This window comes from Myotis yumanensis, unplaced genomic scaffold (genome assembly GCF_028538775.1).
Source record: "Myotis yumanensis isolate MYYU_CA2020_CCGP unplaced genomic scaffold, mMyoYum1.0.hap1 SCAF_17, whole genome shotgun sequence".
Taxonomy (NCBI): domain Eukaryota; kingdom Metazoa; phylum Chordata; class Mammalia; order Chiroptera; family Vespertilionidae; genus Myotis; species Myotis yumanensis.
Genome location: NW_027223768.1, coordinates 16,508,636 through 16,534,665, shown reverse-complemented (window position 1 = coordinate 16,534,665; position 26,030 = coordinate 16,508,636). Strand labels below are relative to the sequence as shown.

Below are 26,030 nucleotides of genomic sequence, written 5' to 3'. Positions count from 1 at the left end.
CCTCTCTCTGAAATCAATAAAAATATATTTTTACTACCAAAAAAATCACACCCAGTATAATTTTTTATTCACTTAGAATGAAAAATTGAAAGAACTTATTCTTTTATATAAATCAACTAGAGGCCCAATGTATGAAATTCGTGCAAGAGGCTCGGCCTCACAGCCACGGGCCGGGCTGCGGAGGCTATCTCAGCCCTCACAGCCCGGGCTTTGTCTGGAAGGACGTCCAGAAGGTGGTCCGCTGTTGGTCTAATTAGCATATCACGCTTTTATTATTATAGATAGTTCTTACACTGCCTTTATTTCGGAGTAACGGGCCCTCTTGACTAGTTTTCTCCAAAAGGATTTTCTGAAGATTCACCAGTTGCTCAAATGATTTTCTGTCTTCTTTGCTGGGCTCCTTAGAATAGTCCTTCCCTTCAAATAAGTACATATGATTTTCTAAGAATATAAAACATAAAAAGAGAAATGTTAGGTGTTTATAGAAAATTGATTAGTTCTATTCAAAGCAATAACCAGGGTGAACAAGGAACAGCCTGTATTCTACACGGGCCAAGACTAGCTTTGATGAAGGTGCTGCATTTCCGATCCCACTGACACCGACGGGTTTGGATCCAAATGGAGATCTCACACATTTATTTTTCAAAGGAGAGCATGGCTAAAGCCCTTTTGGTCATCTCTACATGGTCCGTGAGTACCTCCATCCTGTTGAGTTTTGAATCACTCATCACTCATTCACGCCACACTATTCCTCAGCATAAACCTCCCAACATTAGTAACTAAGAACATATTCTGAACACATCTTTAATACTCAACTCTTTCCCCCTTTTCTATAATATTAAAAAAGCAAGTGGCAAACTGATGAGAAAAATGAGGAATCATAAACATAATCCCTTAGATTTACGGCAGTCTTTCCAGATCTCAAAAAGCATTTTCATGAGCCTCACCACAATCATGGTGTAACTAACCCCTTCTCTTAAGAAAGGGAAAACGGAGACAGACTAAGACAGGGATTAAGGGACTCCCCAATGTTTACTGCTAATAAATAAAAAAGGCAGAATTTTCTGACTCTAAGGCCAGTGTACTCTTTTCAGCATATTACTGTGTCTACAGGAGAAGAGATAACAGGCCAATTACAATAACAGCAATAGTGTAATCTTGAATTAGCATGTTATGCTATCAGAGCACTTTCACATCATTATCACATTAGATTTCTGCAACTGTTTAAGAGAAGCAGACATTAACAGCACCATTTTACAGATGGGAGCACAAAGGCTTAAAGAGGTTGGGTGACCTGCCAAGATCATGAGTCACTGATAAAGGAAACTCATGACAAGACTAGCAACCAGAGAGAGGTGAAATGATGATTCTAAACTGAAGTGTATTTAATAGTATATGTTACCAAAGAACATATTTTCACAGCATTATGAAATCAGCTATAAGTATGTTTTCTCTAGAGCAGGGGTCCTCAAACTATGGCCCGCGGGCCACATGCAAATACAAATATTGTATTTGTTCCCATTTTGTTTTGTTTACTTCAAAATAAGATATGTGCAGTGTGCATAGGAATTTGTTCATAGTTTTTTTTTAAACTATAGTCCGGCCCTCCAACAGTTTGAGGGACAGTGAACTGGCCCCCTGTTTAAAGAGTGTGAGGACCCCTGCTCTAGAGAGTACGAAAGCAAAATATTTTTATTCTCAAGAGATCAATTGCTTCACACGTATACCCAAATACAACCCGCTGTAATTCTAATTGGCACTTGCTAATTAAATCAACAGTGGTCTTTCAATGAGGTGCTCCATCAACATGTGGAAACAAATAAAGAGCTGAAAAAAAATAAAGAGCCGAGAAGTGTCAAATATGATCAACATATGTAGCTTCATATTACAGGCAATTCTCAACTTACAAACATGCTGGGCTGCCTGAAAAAGTAATTGTTTTTTGGCAGTTGGACAACTTAGAAGGGGCAGACATGCATTGGCAGCATTATGGCTAAAGGTAGGAAGGAAGCAAGTGATGAAAACTCAGGGTCATACAGAGACAAGAGAACCCAAGACCAGAAGTCACATCAACCCTACTCCCCACCAAAAAGAAGGAGGCACCATCCAATAAAGACACTGAACCTGACCTCTGTACCCATGGGATAAGGTTCTCTTGAATTAAGAAGCCTAATAGGACTCTCAAACCTCTCACCCAAGTCGACACTGAATTCTTGTTGCCACTGGTACAAAAAAAATAAAGTCCTTTGTAAACAATCATAAGACATCAGGGAACACCCTCACAAAGCTACTATGTGGGGAAAAAAACCACTTCAAATCAGAAATCCAAATATTCAGAATAGAAATAGACAAATGTTAACCAAACTCAGAAAAATTAAGAGAATGACCAAATCATCTCATGATTTACATGTATTGCTTCGTTAAAAAATTAAAATGAAGTGGTGCCTGCACCTCGTGGGGTATTGTGAAGAGTAAATGGAAAATTAGGTGCATAAAGCACATGAGAGAGGGCACACTTTTGATTGAGCACAGCACACTCAGTGTTAACTGTAACTTAAAAAACAAACCCTCATACTATTCAGAAAAGGAATCACTATATGGAAAGCACCATACTAAGGACAGTCGGATTTACTAATAAAGAAGAAGATGCTTGCAACCAAGGGAGGAAAAGTACAAACTAAGATCCTTGAGATTGATACCACATAAGCATCAATGTCATTACTCTGATTCAAAGTTCAGCTATCAGGGAATAGCCAGATAATGCCCAGTCAGTCTGGAAAGAGTTCCTGGACCAAGTCAGTCTTAAACAGTGTGCCCGAGATGAGAACAGGCTGGGTAGGAAAAAGACGTCCCAGAGAGCAGTACTGAGGACCTTCCATGGGGACTCATCTCATGTCCTAGCTTAGGGGGGCTATGCCCTTTGTGCTGCTCTCACCCCCGACTTACTTCCTTCCTCTTGCTCTCTGCTTCCTTCCTCTGCGGTAGGCAAGGCATCAGAGATCCACTGGCCATCTTTTGTTTCTCCCAGGATAGACTCCAGGTCTATTTCATCCACGGTGCTCCCCTCAGAGGACAGCAGTTTATCCAACCCGAATTTGAGTATCTCACCCAACTTGAATGGAGAAAACAAAGTCCAGTCAGTTCTCATGAAATCAAACACCGGGATATCAGGGATTTGCTAAGTGACACCAGGTATATTCCTTCCCTGACGGTGGGCAGTTTCTGCTCTCCCCATGATAAGAAACCAACAGAGCCATTTAACAATTGGATGATGGATAAATAGAAAGTATGATAAATAATGGCCAGAAATGTTGATTTTGACAATTCTCATAATAAAAACAAGTTATGAGCCTCCAATTTCTTTTTTTGAAGAATAATAGTAATTTCTTGCATTACCATTGCCCTCCTGACCGAGTCTTTTTCATAGGCATTCTCAATAGCCACAGAGAAGTCAGAGACCCTGTTAGAGCTAAGAGGTTAAGATATCTGCTCAGACAAGGGCGGGGGGGGGAAAAAAAAGGACACATATGTAATACCCTTTGTAATACTTTAAGCAATAAAAAAATTAAAAAAAAAAAAAGATATCTGCTCAGAGCCACAGAGTCAACAAGTGACAAAGCTTGGATTTGAACCCAAGTCAGAAGGATCCAAAGCACATCATTATTCTTTATTCTGCTGCCTTTCTATATCATATTCATTTCTAGCTTCTACAGCAGTCTGCATGCAATAAGTACTAGAGGAGGAAGAGTTTGGCCAGAGACCAAATGTATAGTTGAGGAGAGTGGGTGATTAATGCTAGTCTTTTAAAAAATATTTTTGTTGATTTATAGAGAGAGAGCAATGGAGAGGGAGCAAGAAAGAGAAACATCTATGTGAGAAACATCGACAGGCTGCCTCCTGCATGCCCCTACTGGGACTGAGCCCACAAACCGGACACGTGTCCTGACCAGGAACCGAACCAGCAACCTTCTGGTCCATGGGACAACCCCCCACTCACTGAGCCCTACCAGCCAGGGCAATGCTAGTTCTTTTCACTTACATTCTCATCCACAGAGAGCACGGACTACAAACCCTGACATAGTCCGAAGTGAAAAACAACCTACTATACCTGGAGGTCAGCATCAACTGCAGGCTTCCGGGCTCCCAGAGTAAAATGCCCTCCCTCCATGATTGCGCTGGTGAGCTGCAGCTTGGAGGCGGCTTTCCTACAAACTATCTCTTCCACGGTGTCTCTGCCGATCAGCCGAATAACCTTAACAGACCTGTACAGAAGTCAAAGGAGAGGAGTGTGCTACCGGAGTCTGCAAAGGTGGGTGCAAGCATACAAGGTTGATGCACCTAAAAGGAAATAAACCCAAAATGCCACGTTCGGGGCACAGCTAAAGGGAGCTCGTTATCCGTGGACAGAGCCTCTGTTAAGAGAGATCTGACCTCACATAGGGCCTCACCAAACTTTTCCAAAAGAGTTAAGGTAGGGATGCTGATGTGGTCAGAACTGGGATTCCTTATCTGTGGCAGAAGAAAACCTCTGGTAAACCTAAATTATCTTCGGGTCAAAGGGTCAGACCCATCTTTTCAGCTTAGTTCCATCACACCACAGATTTTTTTAACTGAGTTAGACCCTAACTCAGGAAGGATGAGTTAAATCACTTCTGAAGGTTCCTTCTCGTCCTTTCACAATTTGATTTTGCTCTGTTTAACAAAGCAAGTCTTGAGCGAGAACGTGCCCTGCCCAGTCAGCAGCAAACCCGGGCTAACCCCTCGCCGTCTCTCAGCCTCCAGCCTGGGACTGTCACAGGATTACCACCTTCCTCCCCAAACCAGACTGCCGAGTAGCCAACAAGTGGAAACACGCAGCTGCTTCAGCCTCTTACTTGTTCTGGCCTATTCGGTGAGCCCTGGAGGCTGCTTGCAAGTCATTCTGAGGATTGAAATCACTGTCAACAAAAATAACGGTATCTGCTGCCGTTAAGTTCATGCCAACTCCACCTGAAAACAATGCACAGAGGAGAATGATCGACCATATGAGGACGAGAGACGAGAGAAGACACAGGCTACAGAGGTCAGATTGATAAACGGAATTGTCAAAATATCGGGCTTCTTCCTTCAGACTCGCCCCAATCCCTAACTCCGGAAACTTGCAGTGGTTAAAACTGCTCCCTGAGCTCCTATCGCCTGACCTGGGAAAATTTAACTACGGAAAGTAACAGAATGAGAGGAGTAGGAGGAAGCAGCGGAAGTGGATACTTAAGTAGTGGACAGATTCCGATTTCATTTCACAAATTCACGGCTGGGGAGGAGAGCTACCTCTACTAAATTAGGAATAAAACTGTCCACAAAATTATTGAAATCTGGGGCAATCCCAGGTCAATGGTTAAAGCAGATCAGAATCACTCCCTACCGACCCCAGGTTTCAGCCTTACTTCTCTGATGAGATGACAGCTAAGAAAGGCTGGCTACAACAGAAACCATGCCAGAAGGCCAGTACCTTGATAAACTTATGGCAACGACCTGAAAGTCCCATTTTTTATACTCCTCAGTACTGACCTACACTTTCAGAGAAATAAGGAAAAACATACTAAGTGCTGAGATGTAAAAGTCCTGTATCGTCCCTTATTTGCCTTTGCCAATGCCAATGTGACTTACCTGCCCTGGTACTTAGAAGAAATACAAAAATGGGCTGCTGTCCAAAGTTCTTAATGGCCAGGTATCTCTCCTCTCCTCTCACGGAACCATCCACACGCTCGTAACTGTAGCCTTCACATGCAAGAAGAAAACAAATACTAATCCTTTTCAGATACTCGAATAAAACACGGTCAGCTCAAAACCAAACGCTAACTTTGTCCCTTTCCCTATACAAGCATGCCCCAATTTTAAGCAAATCCCACAGGCAAAATTTAAAATTTAGGGGTCATTTTATTGTCTTACCAAAGAACTTTCCATGATGTACTCCTCTGGTTGTTTTAAATACACGCAGTTGGTAAGATACACTTGGCATTCCTGGACTGAATGTTCAATCCTGACTCTCCCGAGCCACCTAAAGCACACTGCGGACCAGGCTGTGTGGCGGTTCCCAGTTTGGCTACGACATAACTCTCACTTATGCAAGCAGCAAGACAAGCGCTTGGGAGCTGGTGAGTGAGCCTGCCAGATGGCTTCAGGCTTCACCGCAGGCCCACGTTGGAGAGGGGAATTATGTGCCCAAGCCATGTTTACAAATCTGGGGATTCCTCAATGTGCCCATGGCATTTCCTGCAAGTGCCCACTGGACCAGTTTACAGTACCTGGGGGGCATCAGGTGGCTCTAGGAGACTGTCTATGAGTTCTTCTCCTTTTTTCTTAAATAATTTTTCATTTTTCAATTATAGTTGACATACAATATTATATTAGTTTAAGGTGTACACCCCCGTGATTGAACATTATATAACTAAGTGACCATCCCAATAAATCTTATACCCAATGACACCATAGTTATTAGAATATTATTGACAACATTCCCTATGCTGTACTTTACAGCTCCATGACTGTGTAACAACCAATTTGTACTTCTTCATCCCTTCACCTTTTTCACCCATCTCCCCATCCCCCTCCCATCTTGCAACTATCAGAACTGTCTCTGTGTCTATGAGTCTGTTTCTGTTCTGCTTGTTCGTTTGTTTTTTAGATTCAATTGCTGACAGATAAGTATTTGTTGCCATTTTATTGTTCATATTTTTTATCCCTTCCTCCTCCTCCTCCTCCTCCTCCTCCTCCTCCTCCTTCTTCAAGACCCTTTAACATTATATAATGGTTTGGTGGTGATGAACTCCTTTAGCTTTTTCTTGTCTGGGAAGCTCTTTTAATGTCCTTTGATTCTAAATAACCACTTTGCTGGGTAAAGTAATCTTGGTTGTAGGTCCTTGCTTTTCATCACTTTGAATATTTCTTGCTACTCCCTTCTGGCCTGCAAAATTTTTGTTGAGAAATCAGTTGACAGTCTTATAGGTAACTAGCTATAGGAGATGCCTTGTAGGTAACTAACTACTTTCCTCTTGCTACTTTTAAGATGTTTTGTCTTGCCTGTCTGGTGTGGCTCAGTGATTGAGCGTTGAGCTATGAACCAGGAAGTCACGGTTTGATTCCAAGTCGGGGCACATGCATGCAGAAGGCAGCTAATCAATGATTCTCTTTCATCATTGATGTTTCTCTCTCCTCCTCCTCCTCCTCCTCCTCCCTGAAATCAATAAAAATACATATTTTTTAAAAATTCCATTTACCTCTTTCTTGGTTGATATGTGGGCTCTCTATAATTTCAGTATTCATCTTTTCCACTGACCTTGAACAGGTACTCAACTGTTGAGTTGAATGTTGCAGGACACTGATAGCTCCTTTCACTAAAACTATTTATCACAGCCGAAGCCGGTTTGGCTCGGTGGATAGAGCGTCGGCCTGCGGACTGAGGGGTCCCGGGTTCGATTCCGGTCAAGGGCATGTACCTGGGTTGCTGGCACATCCCCAGTGGGAGATGTGCAGGAGGCAGCTGATCGATGTTTCTCTCTCATCGATGTTTCTGACTCTCTATCTCTCTCCCTTCCTCTCTGTAAAAAAATCAATAAAATATATTTAAAAAAAAAAAAACTATTTATCACAGATTGCAAAAATTCTCAACATTTCTGCAATACACATTTTCTCCAGGACCCATATTTTTAAATCACATCACCGATGGGAATGTGTGCTTATTTCTGCCCACGTGTTTGCACCCTGCTGTCAATCCTTGCGTCACACACTTTTCTCCTCACTTTTAATCTGCCTTTGCCTCTGAGTAATGTTCTTCTACGCTTTCCTCTGTAACATCCCCACACCCTCAATGACTCTTCATGAACCTATCTGGACTGTTAAGTCCGAAAAAGGCTGAAGCCACAGGACGTCACCTCTGTAATCCATGTAGTCCTGGAGAATATCCAACATCTGGGTCATCTGGGAGAAGAGTAAAACTCGATGGCCCCTGGCAAGAAAAAGAAAAGTTTCAAGTGAAATTTACCAAAGAATGCAAGTTTATAAATACATGAAATGCTGAAGCAGAAGTATAAATGTCATAATCGTTTACAGAGATTTCCTCTGAAATGCTAAATGCCTTATGGAAGGACATAGGTCCACACGTAGCCATATCCTTCACAGTAGTTCTCAAAGCAGACAGGGAATATCCCCAGGGGCATGTGTCAATGCACCATGGAGTGTATGAAGCCCTAGGACAGAGGTCCTCAAACTTTTTAAACAGGGGGCCAGTTCACTGTCCCTCAGACATTCCACACATGCGCACTGCGGGCCCGGGACAAGTCGGCTGCTAAGCAGGACAGGCAGCAACGGCAAAAACACCCGGCGGGCCGGATAAATGTTTTCGGGGGGCCGCAGGTGGCCCTTGGGCCATAGTTTGAGGACCCCTGCCCTAGGATAACCAAGGTGCCTCTCTCTGTAAGATCAATTTACCAAGTGGGAAGAAAATTTTGGTTTAACAGCAAATAAAAGACATTAGAAGAGTAAGATGCAAAAATGCAAATGTACCAAAAAACCGGAAAACACTGAAGAGTTTGGGGTCAGCCATCTGCATCTACTTGAGGGTGTAAAGTCACTATCCTCTCTTCTAGAGGATAGTCTATGATTGAAGTCTATGAAGCATTAGAGAAGCAAGGGGCAGGTGATATCCCATAAGATACATGAGAAAACTTATGTATAGAAAGAGTGAAGAGAGGAGAAGGCAAAATGGGTTAAGCCAAGAATGAAGTCAAGTCTAGAGCCCCATGGTATCAGTTATTTTAAGCTGTCATACACACAGAAGTATGGCACTGTCAAAACAATATTTCCATTTAATCTGAGCTTGCAAGGGGTACAACAGGAAGAATTATAAAGAATTCCTTCAAGACTCTAGCCCCAAATAGGAAAAGGCATTAAACTTGAAGCTGAAGACCTCAATTCTAATCCCATCTCTACCAACTGTTGATTGGCTGACTTTAGACAAGTCACACAACCACTCTGGGTCGGTTTCAACACCTATGAAATAAAATGGTTAGAGAGAAGATATTTATGGATCCTTTCCAACTCTAATACACTTACAGTATATATATATATATATATATACATATATATATATATATATATATCAGAGCCAATAGAATATAATAAGACATGCAATTATTTGACTAGCACATTCCTAATGGTGGGTGCTTTTGCCAAATCTGAGGTTTTAGGTTGGTTCAGGCCCACTTGGGAAAATAGTTCCAAGAACTTTTAAATTCTTTGGAAGCTAGGACTATTCTAGACTACTCTGTCCCTCTGGGGACTAGGGCTAGGAGGATCAGGTACCGGCTGAACATCAGGCTACTGGTCACTTAGCTGAACTTTTAGAGGCTCCAGAAATGACCTGGTCTCCCAAGGCCCAATTCATGTCTCTGAGATAGAACCTCCCAAGACTTTCCTGACATCACAGGCCCGGCCAGCTTTGCACAGTGGTTGAGCATCAACCTATAAACCAGGAGGTCATGGTTCAATTCCCAGTCAGGGCATGTGCCCAAGTTACAAGCTCGAACCCCAGTGTGGGGTGTGCAGGAAGCAGCCGATCAATGATCTTCTCTCATCATTGATATTTCTCTCTCTCTCTCTCTCTCTCTCTCTCTCTCTCCACCCCCGCTTCTTCTCTGAAATCAATTAAAAAAAACATTAAAAAAATAATAAAACATCACAGGGTTAACAAAAGTAAATATTTATTAAGTCTTACTATGTGCCAATTCAATACAAGGTACCAGCAGGCAATTAAAAAGAAATGCTTGACGTTATCTCTGTCCCTGTGGAACTAAACAATATAGCTTGAGTGATTTGGTTAATATACACCAATTAAGGCACTGCATGGCCAAGTACTAGATTAAGACCCTAAGTCAGTGATGGCGAACCTATGACATGCGTGTCAGAGGTGACACGCGAACTCATTTTTTGGGTTGATTTTTCTTTGTTAAATGGCATTTAAATATATAAAATAAACATCAAAAATATAAATCTTTGTTTTACTATGGTTGCAAATATCAAAAAATTTCTGTATGTGACACGGCACCAGAGTTAAGTTAGGGTTTTTCAAAATGCTGACACGCCGAGCTCAAAAGGTTCGCCATCACTGCCCTAAGTGCTGTAATAATTCAAGAAAGGAAAGGATGATTATGGAGTTGATGGGGTAGGATGGGAAGGAATGGGGGTAGGAGGTGTAGTTGCATAGGTAGAACCTGAATGAGGGTCTTGAAAATCGAAAAACTGGAATTAATCTCAAGAAATCGGTGAGCTCCTGATTATACTAGTTTTAACAGTCATCAGCTCAGAGCACAAAACATGAGCCTACCACCTACCTAGAATATAGGTATGCCAGCAGCTTATCCAGCAGGTGGAGTTTCCCACTGGCCTCAATCAGGTGGTCTCCAATTTCAAAAGGCTCTGGTTCCACACCTGGAAAGAGAGAACCCACTCTCGATAGTGTCTCCCCCGTCAGGCCAGACTCTGTAATGGTGAAAACCATGGCCAGGCTACAGCAAGGGGCCCAGCTCCTGCCAACTGATAATGGGCCCACATCTCGTCTCTCTCTGAGGCAATTTGTAATTGTCTGTTTGCATGATCATCTCGGTGCTGCTTAACATCTATCACAGCGCCTGGCACACCCAATATACCTAACAAATGTTTATCCAAGGAACAAACTGACTCTAGGATACTGAGGCACAGGGAGATGCTAAAGGCCAAAGGGACCCAAAATTACTATCTCGAGGCTTTAACTCTAAATAGGCTTAGTTGTAATCTCTCGTTAAGTCTCAAGTTGGGGATGGCAGTCAGGTTAACCTGGAGGGCTGCTTTCAAAATGTACATGTTCCCAACACCCCCCTCCTTGGAAAAAAAAAAGTTCTGATATGCACCTAATTAAGATGCTGTGACCTCTTTAAACAATTCATAGTGCTACTTGGCAAAGACTCCCTTAAAATTACTGCAGCAAACCTTCTGCATTGTTCCTATCCCTACTAGAGCCCCCAAAGACACAGAAGTCCTGGAATTGTCCCAAAGACTACCCATTAGATCAGCGGTTCTCAACCTGTGGATCGCGACCCCTTTGGCGGTCGAACGACCCTTTCACGGGGGTCGCCTAAGACCATCCTGCATATCAGATATTTACATGACGATCCATAAACAGTAGCAACGTTACAGTTATGAAGTAGCAACGAAAATAATTTTATGGTTGGGTCACCACATGAGGAACTGTATTTAAAGGGCCAGAAGGTTTTGAGAACCACTGCATTAGATGAATTAAAAAACCACAACAGTTTGAATGAAAATGAAAACATTCTATGCATCAGAATGCATAGAATGCAGCGAACACAGCACTTAGAGGGAAGTGACAGACATCCATAAAATGAAGAGGGACACAGCAAAGGAGGCTGAGAAGGCGTAGACGTAACACAGGCGGAGAAGAGGAAGTGCTGCCCCAAACCCCGTGTGAAGAACATGAACGATGTGATCAACTGTCAAAGGTTTTGAGAGATTAATTACAATGTGAACTGACAACCACTGGTTGGGCAACATGGAGATCACTGGTAAACCAGGAACAACAGTGGTGAAAGGCTGAGTAAGTTCAAGACAAAGGGACATCTTATCTTATCATATAAATATTACCAGATGAATCCAGATTATAAGACACCCCCTAAAACCAACGGCCTTGATTCTTTCATTGCCAATTTCACGAAAGACAAAAAAATGGCCACAACAATAAAAGTGAGAGAGATTTCTAAATTACAGGAAAACAGAGACATGACAAATGCAAGCAGGATCTATGACTGGATCTTGAATTAAAAAAAAAAAAAAAAAAGTAGCCATCAGGGATATTATAGAGGACAACTGAAGAAATTTGAATATGATCAATATGTTAGATAACATCAACATAAAAATATTAATAAAGTGGAGGGGAAATAGACAGTAAATACAGGCAAATTCTGCCAACGTGTTGGCCACAGAAATGTTAACAGAGAGTTAAGTGAAGAAACACTGCCTTACCATCAAACAAATACGGGTGATCCACACACTTTCGAAGCTGGGATAAGACATTCTGAAGTTTAACTTTCTTTGCCATCTCATTTTCAAATGCATCTGGAATTTTTAAAAAGAGAGAGAGAAACAGAGATGAATTACTGAACAGCAAAAAAGAAACCCTCTATGTTCCCATATATAATCTTATTCGTTTTAATAATATACCTTTCAAACCTATATTAACCTCCCAAATTTCATTGAATCGCATCAAGAATTAACAGCACGTCCATAGGAAGTCTCCTTAACCATCATTTTGTTTTAAGAAGGACACTAACTATAAATTGATCTCAGGAGCATTTGGTTATTCTTTTGTAAATTCTAAATTTCCTTCTTTAACTGCTGCTCAGGAGCCAAGGGACAAAAAAAAATAAAATAAAATAAAAAGTGAGAGATTGTTCTACTCCTATCTCTCCCATTCACTCCCAATTCCTCCCAGTGAATTTGATTCAACAAAAAAGTTTTGAAATGTAAATATCTAAGAGGGTGGGAAAATTAAAGGCATGCCTGGAACACCTGCAAGTGTTTGCAATAAGGAAAAGTGCATGTGGGAGAGGTGGGGGAGGGAATTTCACAACGGCAACAGCCAATCACGTCTGAGTTATACTGAAGACATTCCTTCCAGCCAGTTTCACTGCAGCTGACCTGAATATATTCAGGATACAAAATTCCAGCCCATAGTCTTGCTGTACAAAGTGAGTGTGATTATAAAATATTTCCCTGCATGAAGACCAAACAGGCAAGTGCCCTCTGATTACCTAGGTCTTTCATCAAAATGGCCTTGTAGTACTTTTTCTGCAGTGCCGACATGCCATGGTATAGCACTACTTCTGTCTTCTTGGGAAGATCCGTAGCTACCTCAGATTTCACTCGCCTCAGCAGAAACGGCTGCAAGAGTTTGTGTAGTTCACTTGCTGTGTAAGAAAAAAAAACACACACAAGAAGTGTGGGATAGAAGTAAGACCAATTACTAGAGAACATACAGCAATTTTTTTTTTTCTCATTTTCATGCCCATTCTGCATTCTAAGCCAATATGGTAATTTTTCAGTGTTTCTTCCTTCACTGGGTTCTTCCCAATTCCTTCTGAAATCATTACTAGCTCTTAAGAACTAGAAATACCCAACGAACTTGATTCTTACTGATAATCTCACTGATCAGCGTAACATCTGAGAAATGCACAGGCCAAGTAAGTAATATTTCCCCATTTTTAGAATGAAGTGAGGCTCAGAAAAATTAAGCATCTTATCCAAAGTCACACAGCTAGATGCTACTGTTGCTAGCATTCAAACTTAGTTCTTCTGACATCAACTCCCTTGTTCCTCCCCTAAGTGTGGTAAACTTCAAAATTAGCCAAAATTGGCATTACACTGCATGCACAGTTGCCACATACAGCAAATAAAAATACAAGACTTCAGCTAAATTTGAATTTCGGATGATTTTTTAATACAAGTATGTCCCATGTATTATTTGACTAGGTGTCCTATATTTTATCTGGCAACCCTAAACATGAGCAACCAACCTCAGAGCAGGTTCCCCAAGGAAGCCTCAGCCTGAGGTGTGGGGATTTTTGTATGAGAAGCCTTTCCAATTCATACTCACCGAGTACACCCATACCCACTAGTAGAACGCCTACCATTTGTTTAGAATAATCGGCCTGGCATAATCTCATAAGGATTATACAGATAATTCTATGAGGCAGAGGTGCACAGATGCGAGGAAGAAGCCCACACCAGGCAACTGTATGAATGAGGAAGGCTTTCCTCCTCCACTTCCACCACACATCCATCCAGGACTTTTCGTTTCAGTGCAATGTGGATAGAAGAGCCAATGTTGTGGAATGCTGAGCAGGAGTGGAGGGCTACTGCACCCATATACTGTTCTGCCTCAGGAAGTAGCACAGCAAGTTAGCAAGTCCTTATAGAAATTATATGTCAAAGTCTGACTATTAGCAGACACTTTCTATTTCTTCCAAAATTCACCCAAAGAAGCCCTCATGTAGAATCATGTCACAAATAAGAGAGTCATGAATAGCAGACAACTGGGAACAACATGAGAAATCTACCAACATCTGATTTTTGTGTGGCTCTTTATCTTCCTGGAAGGTATCCTCTGGTTATTGATTCTTTCTTTTCTATCTATAACCTATTCGCACTAGGCCAGTTTCTGGGTCCAGACCTCTTGGGAACAATTTGTCAGAAGGGCACTTGCCTGACTCAAACTCTTTCTCAATATTCTGGTAACGCTGAACAAAATCTTCCACCTGCTCCTTGGAAAAGAGATCAGGCTCCACAAAACTGAGGAGGGAGTAGAGCTCTTGGAGGCTGTTCTGGATGGGAGTACCGGTCAGCAGGAGATTGAAGACTACTGAGAACTCAAATACATAAAGAAATAAAGTAAAAAATCTATAATATTGGAAAGCAAGGCAGAGTTAGCTATCACAACCTTTACCCATATAAACAGAGATATGATTTAATGGAATGACCACGGGGACATGAAATCAAAAGGCTCAGGTTCAAGTTGCATACTATCTGTTTGACGTAGGAAATAACACCTCTTCAGTTTCAACTATTAAAAGGGGATAGTAATTGTGATGGCAATACCATTCTAAAAATGTAAATAAAATCACTTTGTGAACTCTGAAATACTACATGAGTATCCAACATGGTCATTATTATCCCATGTATGTGGGGATTCAAGCTATATTATCACCTATGTGGGGGAGTCCACTGAGGCATCAGAGGCACACAGCATATACTCATGCAGTTTGAGAAGCCCAAAGTTATAGCAGCAGGCCCCACTGCTATAAGAACAAACAAAATCTATACTAAAAGAATGTCCTTTTATAAAACTTTACAGTGCATCACATGTAACACATCAAGACTTCCGAACACTTCTAGACACAGGGTCATATACAGCCCAAAATGCAAAGAAAGTCTTTCCATTTTGAGCAAAGATGGTAACACCAAGAATAAGTGACTAATGAAGTAAAAGGTTAGGAAAAACAGCAACAATAGACCTGATGGTCAAGCAAAAAACAACCTCGGACCTCACATTAGCAAGAACGTACACCATCTGAATTAAATAGTATAGCAAAATGGGACAGCCATATCCTATGTATGTGTATTGTTTTAATTTTTAAAATAGGTTATTATGCAAATATATGTTTGGAGATTATATATATATATCAAAGGATATGGTAGTAATAAATACCAAATGTTAATAAATACCGAGAAGTAGAATATTTGGGGGTTTTTACTTTCATCTTGTCTTCATATATTTTGATTTGGGAGAAAGTCATAAGAAGATACTGTTTTATCATAAGAAAAGGTAATAGATGAATTAACACAATTAAAACTGACTTGAATATGTTTTGCTTTTTTTGGTAATCTTTTTTGGTAATCTTTTTTGTTTTTCTGAAAACAGCACCTTAGAAAGGGAGGTTACAATAGTGCCCTCTTATGGACAGTCTGAGAACAGCACCCTAGTAAGAAATTCTGCCAGTCTAAGAAATCCCTATTGATAGACCTAGAAGGCTCTCGTCCTGCAGGGAAAAGTTGCAATAGTGCCGTCTTGTGGACATTCTTAGAACAGCACCCTAGTAATGAATTCTACCAATCTGAAAACACACCACTATTTTTATTTATTTTTTTAAATATATTTTTATTGATTTCAGAGAGGAAGAAAGAGGGAGAGAGAGATAGAAACATCAATGATGAGAGAGAACCATGGATCGGCTGTCTCCTGCACGGCAGTGGGGATCGAGCCTGCAATCCGGGCATGTGCCCTTGACTGGAATTGAACCTGGGACCCTTCAGTCCACAAGTCGATGCTCTCTATCCACTTAGCCACACCAGCTAGGGCACAACACTATTTTTTAAAAAATCTTTATTGTCGCCAGGCCAAGGTAGCTCAGTGGTTGAGTGTCGACTTATGAACCAGGAGGTGTCAGTTCAATTCATGGTCAGGGCACATACCCGGGTTGTGGGCTCGATCCCAGTAGTGGGTGTACAGGAGGCAGCTAATCAATGATTCTCTTTCATCATTGATGTTTCTATCTCTCTCCCCCCACTTCTTCTCTGAAATCAGTAAAAAAAAATACTTATTGTTGAAAGTATTACATATGTCCCCTTTTTTCCCCCATTGACCCCCTCCAGCCCACCACCCCATTGTCTGTGTCCATGGGTTACGCATAAATGCATATAAGTTCTTTGGTTGATCACCTCCCACCCACCCACCCTTCCCAGGATTCCCTCCAAGATATTGTTTCTTTTTAAAATGTCTAATAGTGTCCACCCATTCATGCCTGGTCTACTTTTTGGGCAAAGTTTTCATAGTATTTCAAGTATGGGAACTGGCCAAAAATAAGTTTCCAATAACCAGATGAGATTTTTGCAATGTGTGTTCACCAGGCAAAAAGATGAGATGACCTAATAGATATGAGGTCACAAAACCAAGGCTGTTGGTCACTACAATCAACTTACACTATCACATAAGTTAACATTTTTATTTAAAGTAAAGTCTGTTTGGGCATCAAAACTTATAAATGGGTAAAAAAAATCCAGAGACAATTCATTTGTGTACATATATATATTGTTAATCCTCACCCAAGGATATTTTTCCATTGATTTTTTTTTTTTTAAAGAGAGTGGAAGGGAGGGGGAGAGACAGAGAGAGAGAAACATGGATGTGAGAGAGACACACAGATTGGTTGCCTCCCGCACGCACTCTGACCAGGGCCAGGATCGAGCCTGCAACCAAGGTACGTGCCTTTGATTAGAATCAAACCCGCAACCCTTCAGTCCCTGGGCCAATGCTCTAACCACTGCACAACTGGCTAGGGCTATGTATAATATTTTGTAAACATCTTTGTGCAAAATATTTTACAAATATTTTCCATGTTATTAAATATCCTTCTACATAATTTTTCATGGTAACCTTACTTGGTAAACGTAGTATATGAACATAGCATAAATTATATAATCAATTATGTTTCATATTTAGGTTGTTTCCAACTTTCTATAAACAAGCTGAAAACAATATTAGGAAGGAGAATAAAGGCAGTAACCTCCCCACTTGTCAGCCCAATCAGTACTAGTAGATGTATTTTTTCAACCAATGCGTTAACTGCAGTTTAAGCCTCACCTAAAAAGAACGCATGATGACGGAGGACAATTTCCTTACCTAATCGCTCTGAGGCCAGCCCCAGAACTTAGCTTCCCCACTCCAAACCTCGTGTTCTTTCACTACACGTGCTATTCTCCTCCCCTTGCAAATTAGTAAACTAACTCAGTAGTGTATAAAGTAGTCTCTTCTAAGATTAGGCACCAGCATATGTAAACCTTCTGGGGAAGAGAGACACTGTTACAAGTCCCTAAAAAGAAGGCAAGGGACAATAAAGCAGAAAGGGACTCACCACAGGATAGCAATCTTGTGATTGAGCTAATAACGGACAGTGGCCATATCTGCATGAAAATGCTAAAAACTGTAACTTTTAGCCAGACTTCCCTTCAAATGACCTCTAAATGTACTAACTGCTCACAGGACAGGGACCAAACTTCAATGATGGTCACAGAAATTCGCACATGTGGCCTCACGAATGAACAAGCCTTTACTTGATTACGGAGAAGGGCACTTCACATGCACAAGCTGCTCCACGGGGTCCTCAGGAGAGAGCAAACCTCGGGCTGTAACAACATTTCTCGTCTACTTTGCCAGAATGATGTCGGAGATCAAGAGGAGGAAATGAGATCAAGGGTGCCATACTCAAAAAGATGACCAAGACAAGAAAGACTGACGGTAATATTCAATGGCATGAAATCAGTCCCTTTGTGACTCTATGTGAACTGCTCAATTTTTTTAACAGGTATATGGGGAAGGGGGTACAATATATCAGATAGAGTATCTTCTATTGCAGACAGAAGAATTATAATAAAACTTTTTTTAAAGAAACTGCCGCTTTAAAGAGAGAGTTGAAACATTTCCAAAAATACAATGTATTTTATTGGTGTAGAAACTTATTACTTCTTCACTGGATAACCAGATTTTAGAAAACATCTCCTCTGTAAAAGAAGAAGTGAGGCCGTATTAAGTACCTGCTGTCACCCACGAAATGTTCATTCAGCTCCGCAAAAATGTGACTGAAAGAACGTTTCAGCGTAACTGGCTCTATGCAAGCCTAAACTGATGTTTTTTTATTTATTTATTTTTAAAATATATTTTATTGATTCTTTACAGAGAGGAAGGGGGAGAGATAGAGAGTTAGAAACATCGATGAGAGAGAAACATCGATCAGCTGCCTCCTGCACACCTCCCACTGGGGATGTGCCCGCAACCCAGGTACATGCCCTGGACCGGAATCGAACCTGGGACCTTTTAGTCCGCAGGCCGACGCTCTATCCACTGAGCCAAACCGGTTTGGGCTAAACTAATGTTTTTTATAAGGAAGTTATATTAAAAACTAAAACTAGCCTGTGAGTTTACCTCTGAAAGTGTCTTATGCAGCAAGGAGCTTTGATTTTTCAACCTGTGAGCTTCATCCACAACAAGAACGCTCCAATGGAAGCTGTGAGAGAAAAATCCAAGCTTTCAGTTTTGTGTAACTCAAACACATACCTCACATTCAACAGTCTCACTACACAACTATGGGTATTGTTGGGAAGATGAATATTAATCCCAATCTATTAGAAACACACTCAGGTTGCCTTCTTATCTGAGAGCCTACCATGGACAGGTGACAATATCCAGATAAGGTACTTAAAATAAAAGGAATTTTTCCCAAGATAGGAAAGAGCCAGAGACAGAAAGCAAACTGAAACATTTAGGACCACCTACTGTGTGCCAGACACTGAGCTTGGCTCTTTATGTACGTTATTTAATCTACCAGAATATGGTGAGTACGGCAAACCCTCGATTTTGCAGACCTTAATTTAATGGACTTTGGATTTAACAGAAGAAATTTCCAGTCCGTATGTCATATGTGAAAATTAACACCCTGTTCATTTTAAAATGCTTTTAACCAAGATTGGCTTATAATTAAATTAAGAGAGGGTTTTTGTTTTCTTTTGTTTTGTTACTAATTCATTGTTATTTTTAACAAATTTTAGCGAATAGGCCATGTGTTGGGAAAAAAAACACTGTAGTAATTTCGCCGACATAAATGAATATTACATATCTACAACTATCGTCTACATATTTAAATCTAAGAGTCACCACTCGCAAACAATGTTCAGGGAATGATTAGCATGTGACCACATGCAGAGCAGTTGGTTCTGTTGTCTCCTGGCGTGACGCTGCAGCAGTTTTAATTAAGTTCCGACATGTGCTAAGCCACACCTCAACCGTGTGCATCTGTTTACTCGTGGTGGCTGGTGAATGCACACATTTACTCGACCTATTCAGTATAAATTTAAAATGACAGTAATTTTATAGAAAACTTTTCCGTGAACTCAAACTTTTCATGCATACTTAATCTTAATTATATAAGTGTGTCAAATAAGTAAAAACAGATAAATGAACTGATTTGTCAATTTTTTATCATTCGCATTTGGAAAACCTACTTTCTTATATAACGGACTTTCGGCATTAAAGGACACCACCCCCCCTTGCCCAAATTAGTCCATTATAGCGAGGTTTTACTGGAGACATTATTGTGCTCATTTTACCAACAAGGAGACTGAAAGCTCAGAAAGACTAGGTGACTTGGTCAAGGTCATAGAGGCAGAGCTGAGATTCAGACTGAGAAGAAAACAGACAATGGTGTCACAACAGCTAAAAAAGTATGATGTTAAAATGAGGAAGTGGTGAATAGGACCAAATGTTATGGATGTCTGGAAGATACATCCTCTGGGTTGTTAAAATGGAAGTCACTGGCTGCCAGAGCACATTTTGTAGCACAGCATGGTATAACAATTCCCCGCCCCCCGCCCGCCACAAACAATTCAAAATATTTTTTAAAGGTATGTCTGCATATGTTTCCAGCTGCATTATTTAAAATAGAAAAAAATCATAATAGGTCCAATTATAGGTTATAAAATATTATACAGCATTTTAAATAATAAAGATGATTATGTTGCAATAAGATAGGCCTATATCCTTTTTCACAAATGTGTAAACCACTCAAAAGATAATAAAATGAAAGTTATAAGATTTTTTAAATATATTTTACTGATTTTTTACAGAGAGGAAGGGAGAGGGAGAGTTAGAAACAGCGATGAGAGAGAAACACCGATTTAGCTGCCTCCTGCACACTCCCCACTGGGGATGTACACACAACCAAGGTACATGCCCTTGACCGGAATCGAACCTGGGACCCTTTAGTCTGCAGGCCGACGCTCTATCCACTGAGCAAAACCGGTTAGGGCTATAATATTTTTTTTAACTCTTTGTTTGTAAACATTCTGTGATTCCATTACATTAATTTATACTTAAAAAAACTAAATGTATATACAAGTAAAACAGAATATTGGAATGATAGTGGGCATGGGAATAAAAATCCCTAAAAAACTAGAAAAAGATCTTGAGCACAGGTCAGACTTACAAAGAGGAAGCCCTCTTCCTCTGAGGCTAGAGTGAAAAATCCAGAAAATGGTACAGAAACAGACACCTAGTACCATTCACTTTCTGAGGGTGGTACAGGTGGAGAGAGATTGGGGGTCCAAAGAGAACACAGGAACTGGAAAGGATGAGCAAGGGGATGCATCTAAGGATTACCAGGAACAAAGTCTAGCTGAAGCTGGACACTGGTCATAGATAAGGTGTGAAAGTAGCCACAGTATAAAGCTGTGTGCCTGACTGAATTAGCATTCAAAACAGATTAGGTCCTATTCCCTTGTGAAGAACCAGATATTTAGGTTTTTACACACAGCAAGCGGGCATCCAATAAAAGCTCGTTCAATGCAACAGGCTACAGGGAGATGGCTTTGGGCTCAGTAAAAGGCAGCAGGTAAAGGCACTCATCAAAGGACACTGAACGATGCTCCATGGAAAGCAAGAGGTGGAGGAAATTCTAGCTCTCAAGGATTGAATAAGTCTGTTGCCTATCATAAAAAATTTGTCCTATTTTTCATATTGTTACATGCACAGTCTTAACTCCCCACAATAAACCTCGTTAGGGCAGAGATGACATTACACTTCCCACGTATTCTCAGAGTATGCAATACAGTAATACAGTGTACCCTTGCCAGATACAGGGTGGGGCGAAAGTCAGTTTACAGTCATTTGCAGAGAAAACAATGCAATAATTAACAAATAAGAATATAAGAATAAACTGTGTTTTGTGTACCCACAGCTGTAAAACTCCATTTGCCCACTCCTGTTATCAAAAGAACATATCTGTGTTTTGGGGGATTCATACTACGAGTCAACGTTACAAATGTCCCTTCATTTACTTAGGTTCTTCAATTCACCCGGAATGGATTCAAGACAGATAATCTGTCTTAGAAAGATTGCATTTCTGCTGAACAAGGTGAGACTCCAGTGCACCTAGATCATCCGAGAAGCACGCTTCAAAGAAGGCTCCACAGCACTCGTGCTGGGTCTGGGTGTCCAGCTCGTTTAGTGTATATGATAACCGTTCTCTACAACTTACTAGTGGGTAGGTTACCTGATCTCATTTCCTCAGCTATCAACTAGATGGTAACATCCCTTGTAGGGTTGTCATGAGGACTAAATAGGGTGATTGATATAAAGTACCAAATAACATTCATGCCTCAATCTTTTCATTGTTTGAGATGTCCCGTATATTGCCTTGTATTATGGATAGCTATATATTTTTTATCCCTCTCCTGGAATTAATGTCCTCTTAGGGTAGCTCTATGGCAGGGGTCCTCAAACTATGGCCCGCAGGCCACATGCAAATACAAATATTGTATTTGTTCCCGTTTTGTTTTTTTTACTTCAAAATAAGATATGTGCAGTGTGCATAGGAATTTGTTCATAGTTTTTTTTTAAACTATAGTCCGGCCCTCCAACGGTCTGAGGGACAGTGAACTGGCCCCCTGTTTAAAAAGTTTGAGGACCCCTGTTCTATGGCTTATCTTCCTGGTATTTCTCCCAGAACAGTGTCGTTCCAGAGGAGAAATCTTCAACAAATATTAAGTTGGATATTAATAAATGAACACAAGAGAGGTAAAGCATATCCTCTCCTAAAGAAAAATAAGATCACATGCTCACTTAAGTGAAAAGTGAAACAAAATACTGGATGGAAGTCATTTTGAAAGCTATGACTGGGCCTTTAGTATTTCAAAATAAGATGAAAAAAGAAATTCAACTCTAAAGAACCTGAATGAGAAATAACATTTAAAATATTGATAAGCACTTTGAAAACAAAAGTTTCAGAATGTTAAAGATGCAAATCCCCACCTAACCACGTCTAACTACACATGCAACGGAGAACGCGAAACTGTCAACATATGTTCTTTTCTTATTCGCCTAAAGTCTAGCTCTTGTTTAATTTATATTGTAACTGTTATCTCGACCCTATCCTGCGACATGTCAGCCTTATTATCAGGTGGTACTGAGAGTTAAATCTAAGTTTCCTGTACTTCATGAGCACAGATGAAGCCTGAAAGCTAATTAATTAGAAGTCTTCTTAACACTCCCTTTCTAAAACGTTAACTTTGTAAGCTCAAATCAGTCACTTCCTATATTATAGAAAAATCTCCAAACAGCAGTCCTGAAGGTGTCTATGCAAGTTGCAACTGAAAGAATCTAACATCTGTTAACCTCGCACCAGGCACATCTTATTTCATTTAATCTTCACAACAGCCATCCAAGGTAAGAGAGTTAATCATCCCCATTTTACACATGAAGAGTCCGAGGTTCATGGAGATTAAGTAACTAATCCAAGGACATACAATCTAGGGAGCTAGATTGTAGGACTCCTGCAGTGCCTCCTATCCTATATAATAAAAGCGTAGTATGCAAACTGTCCCCTCAACCAGGGCACAGGGTGGCTGGGGGAAGGGAGGGAGGCCCTGGCCAGCAGCCAGCAGCTGCTAGGGACCCTCCCAGTGCACAAATTTCATGCACTGGGCCTCTAGTTTGTAAATAAGACTCATGGAAGACATACAGGAAAGAAGAAAAGACATGAGTATCATGATACATTTAATGCAATTTCTGAAGAAGTGTAACATACTCACGATCTTAGAAATGCTGCATCTTTCAAAGAAATCTGAAAATTTAAGGAAAATACGTTATAAAGGCTGGTACTAGTATAACTCTGAGATCAATAAGAGTTAAGTCTTATTCATTCACTAAGTAAAAAGAGTTATGAACATCATTTCTACGTGGCACTGTCTTAGACATGCAAAAGGAGGCAGTAAGTCCTGCTTACAATGACTCAGTCTTAGCATGAAGAACAAGGACTTAAAAGAGACAGGAACTAAGGATCCTCCATTCCCATCCTCAAGTAACAGAGACCAGGCCTCAGCCCACAAACCCGTTCCCCTGCCTGCCTGCCTGCCTCCTATTCATCAATCAAGAAGCAGCTCCAGTGCCACCTCCCTGGGAAGCCTTCCCCTTCACTTCTTTGGTCACACCCCCACTCGGATAATCTAATTGAAGTAGACTGTCCCAGAAAAAATGTGTGTTCTCAAAAATCATTAAATACAATTCCAATGGATGTTACAACTTCTAGGGTCCCAAGTTAAGAGTTCTTGCTGTAGAGGAACAAATGGGTACCTCATAGGTAGTCAGCAACACATGAAAACATGGCTTCTGTCTTAGGTCTGGCTGTAGGTTGGCTCTCTCCTCTTTGTCACCTGTATATGTTACACAGGAAAGACCTGGAGCAAATCTGAATCCAAGAAAAGAAGCAGATGAGCACAAACACAGAGCCATGGGAAAGGGCATGCATAGCTGGAAAAGTACATTTCATGGAAGGACTGCAGATGTGCAGGCCGCAGGATGCCCTGCAATCAGAGAGTCCCGGGACTCTGCAATCCTGTGCAGAGTAACGGATAAGTACTTGTGTACATAGGTGGGAGGGTCTGAGGAACATCTAAAAAAAAGGGGTCTTGTGCTAACTCTAAAAACAAAATATTTTTTTCCATATTGGTTACTCCATCTGTCACTATGAAAAAAGATGGTTTCTCCTTTAGTTCAGCAAAATTTACTAAAAATGAGGACCAACCTTCAAATTGCCAAATAGGAACAATAACATGGGGCCCTCCTCCCATCAGATCCTCAGTCTTTGTCTACGTTACCTCAGCTTAGAGTTTTCTGGAAAAAAATACGCTCACTGTTTAGGGCGATTTGTTGTTTTATCACACTTCGCACATCACTCAGAAAAAAACCTTAATCAATGCAAAAAAATAAAATTTCAGCTACATCTGCTCTGTACCTTTCTATCTCTTCTTTCCAGTTGCTCAACACAGACAAGGGACAAAGAATGAGGAATGGTCCTTCATCATTTAATCTTCCTGCCAAGTAAATGAAGAAAGCAATAGTCTGAAACACAGAAAAAGAAGGCAGTGTTGATCACATTTCCATCTGAGAAACGACCACAAAGTTCCCACAACCTTGTAGAGAACACAGACGCTTACAGAACACTTGGTTTACAAAAACATGATGTGCACATTAGGAGAGGCATCCATTCCTAGAGTGAAATCATATAAGCTTCAAAATAATTGCCAAAGAAATCTGTGGCACTCAGTCCTATCAACAGTCAACAAGCAATGGTGCTCAATACTCATGCAATTAAACCTCTAATGCAAAGAAAAAAAAATCAGGAAAGACAACAGAAATCAATGAAAACGATGCAAAGAATGTACAAGAGGTCAGGAGTACTCTGAAAACATACAGCAAGTGCCAGGGTATGACCGTGAAAAGGACCAACCACGTGGTGGCCTCTGCTGCTTCCCAGGTTCTCTTTCCTTCCTAACTTCCTCCCTCCTACCTGTATTTTCAGAGCACCTTCTACTTGCTAGGCTACTATGCTGAGCTCTGGTATATAACAGTGAACAAAATAGATAAAACTACTAGCTCTCCTAGAGTAGACATTCTAGTGTAAAAAAACAAACAGTAAGTACTGCCTCATGAGCTTAAGTAGGGGTATAAAACGAAAATTTTTGTAAAGTGGATATGGCTGTACACACTTTCGACTAGAAAAGTTTCTTTAGAAGATGGCTGTGATATACAGAGAAAATAGCTCTCTTTTATAAAACAAAAAGTCTGAGAAGCCTCCATCCCCACATGCTAAACTGTTTCTGAAAAAAATCTATCCTAGCCCTGACTGGTTTGGCTCAGTGGATAGAGCGTCGGCCTATGGACTGAAGGGTCCCAGGTTCGATTCCGGTCAAGGGCATGTACCTTGGTTGCAGGCACATCTCCAGTTGGGGGTGGGCAGGAGGCAGCTGATCTATGTTTCTCTCTCATCGATTTTTCTAACTCTCTATCCCTCTCCCTTCCTCTCTGTAAAAAATCAATGAAATATATTTAAAAAAACAAAAAAAAAACTCCCACAAATGCTCTTTAAAAAAAAAAAATCTATCCTAAGGATATAATCCAAAATACTGAGAAAGCAAATACCCAAAGGTGTTCACACTGAGGTTAATTTAAGTAGCACAACAAAAAAGGAACTCTTCATTCCTCATCTTTAGGACATTTAAGTAAATTATGATCAATTCTCTTGAAGGAATATTAAGTAGCCAATAAAAAATAATTACAATGACAGTGTTAGATTACTAAAATACAAACTATAAGTGCACTATAATTTCAACCACTGTAAAACATACGCTACTATTTATGGCTATGGTTAGAGTACTGTGGTTATGGGTTGGTAGTTTTTTTTTATCTGAAATTACATTAATTTTATAATAGAAATAATTTTCTTCTTTAATTACCTATCACTTTCCAATCCAGATTGTGCTCAGAAAAAATCATCCAATAAGTAAGTACTTATTGGATTAAAAGCACTCTGTCTAGCTTTTGCTGAGGATACTATTTAGAA

At 40.5% G+C, this 26,030-nt stretch overlaps 1 protein-coding gene across 1 annotated transcript in view; it reads right to left on the bottom strand.

Annotated features, from left to right (window-relative positions):
* CHD1L (chromodomain helicase DNA binding protein 1 like) overlaps nucleotides 1-26,030 on the bottom strand; it is a 46,250-nt gene that overhangs the window by 16,322 nt on the left and 3,898 nt on the right. The window contains exons 3-16 of the mRNA XM_070396328.1: nucleotides 24,423-24,529; nucleotides 23,762-23,876; nucleotides 23,221-23,252; nucleotides 18,563-18,644; nucleotides 14,287-14,453; nucleotides 12,840-12,991; nucleotides 12,052-12,144; nucleotides 10,368-10,464; nucleotides 7,911-7,984; nucleotides 5,647-5,757; nucleotides 4,875-4,989; nucleotides 4,109-4,262; nucleotides 2,947-3,112; nucleotides 293-441 (exon numbers count right to left, since the gene is read on the bottom strand). Coding sequence (XP_070252429.1) covers nucleotides 293-441; nucleotides 2,947-3,112; nucleotides 4,109-4,262; nucleotides 4,875-4,989; nucleotides 5,647-5,757; nucleotides 7,911-7,984; nucleotides 10,368-10,464; nucleotides 12,052-12,144; nucleotides 12,840-12,991; nucleotides 14,287-14,453; nucleotides 18,563-18,644; nucleotides 23,221-23,252; nucleotides 23,762-23,876; nucleotides 24,423-24,529 — 1,614 coding nt within the window. The remainder of the gene's footprint in view (nucleotides 1-292; nucleotides 442-2,946; nucleotides 3,113-4,108; nucleotides 4,263-4,874; nucleotides 4,990-5,646; nucleotides 5,758-7,910; nucleotides 7,985-10,367; nucleotides 10,465-12,051; nucleotides 12,145-12,839; nucleotides 12,992-14,286; nucleotides 14,454-18,562; nucleotides 18,645-23,220; nucleotides 23,253-23,761; nucleotides 23,877-24,422; nucleotides 24,530-26,030) is intronic.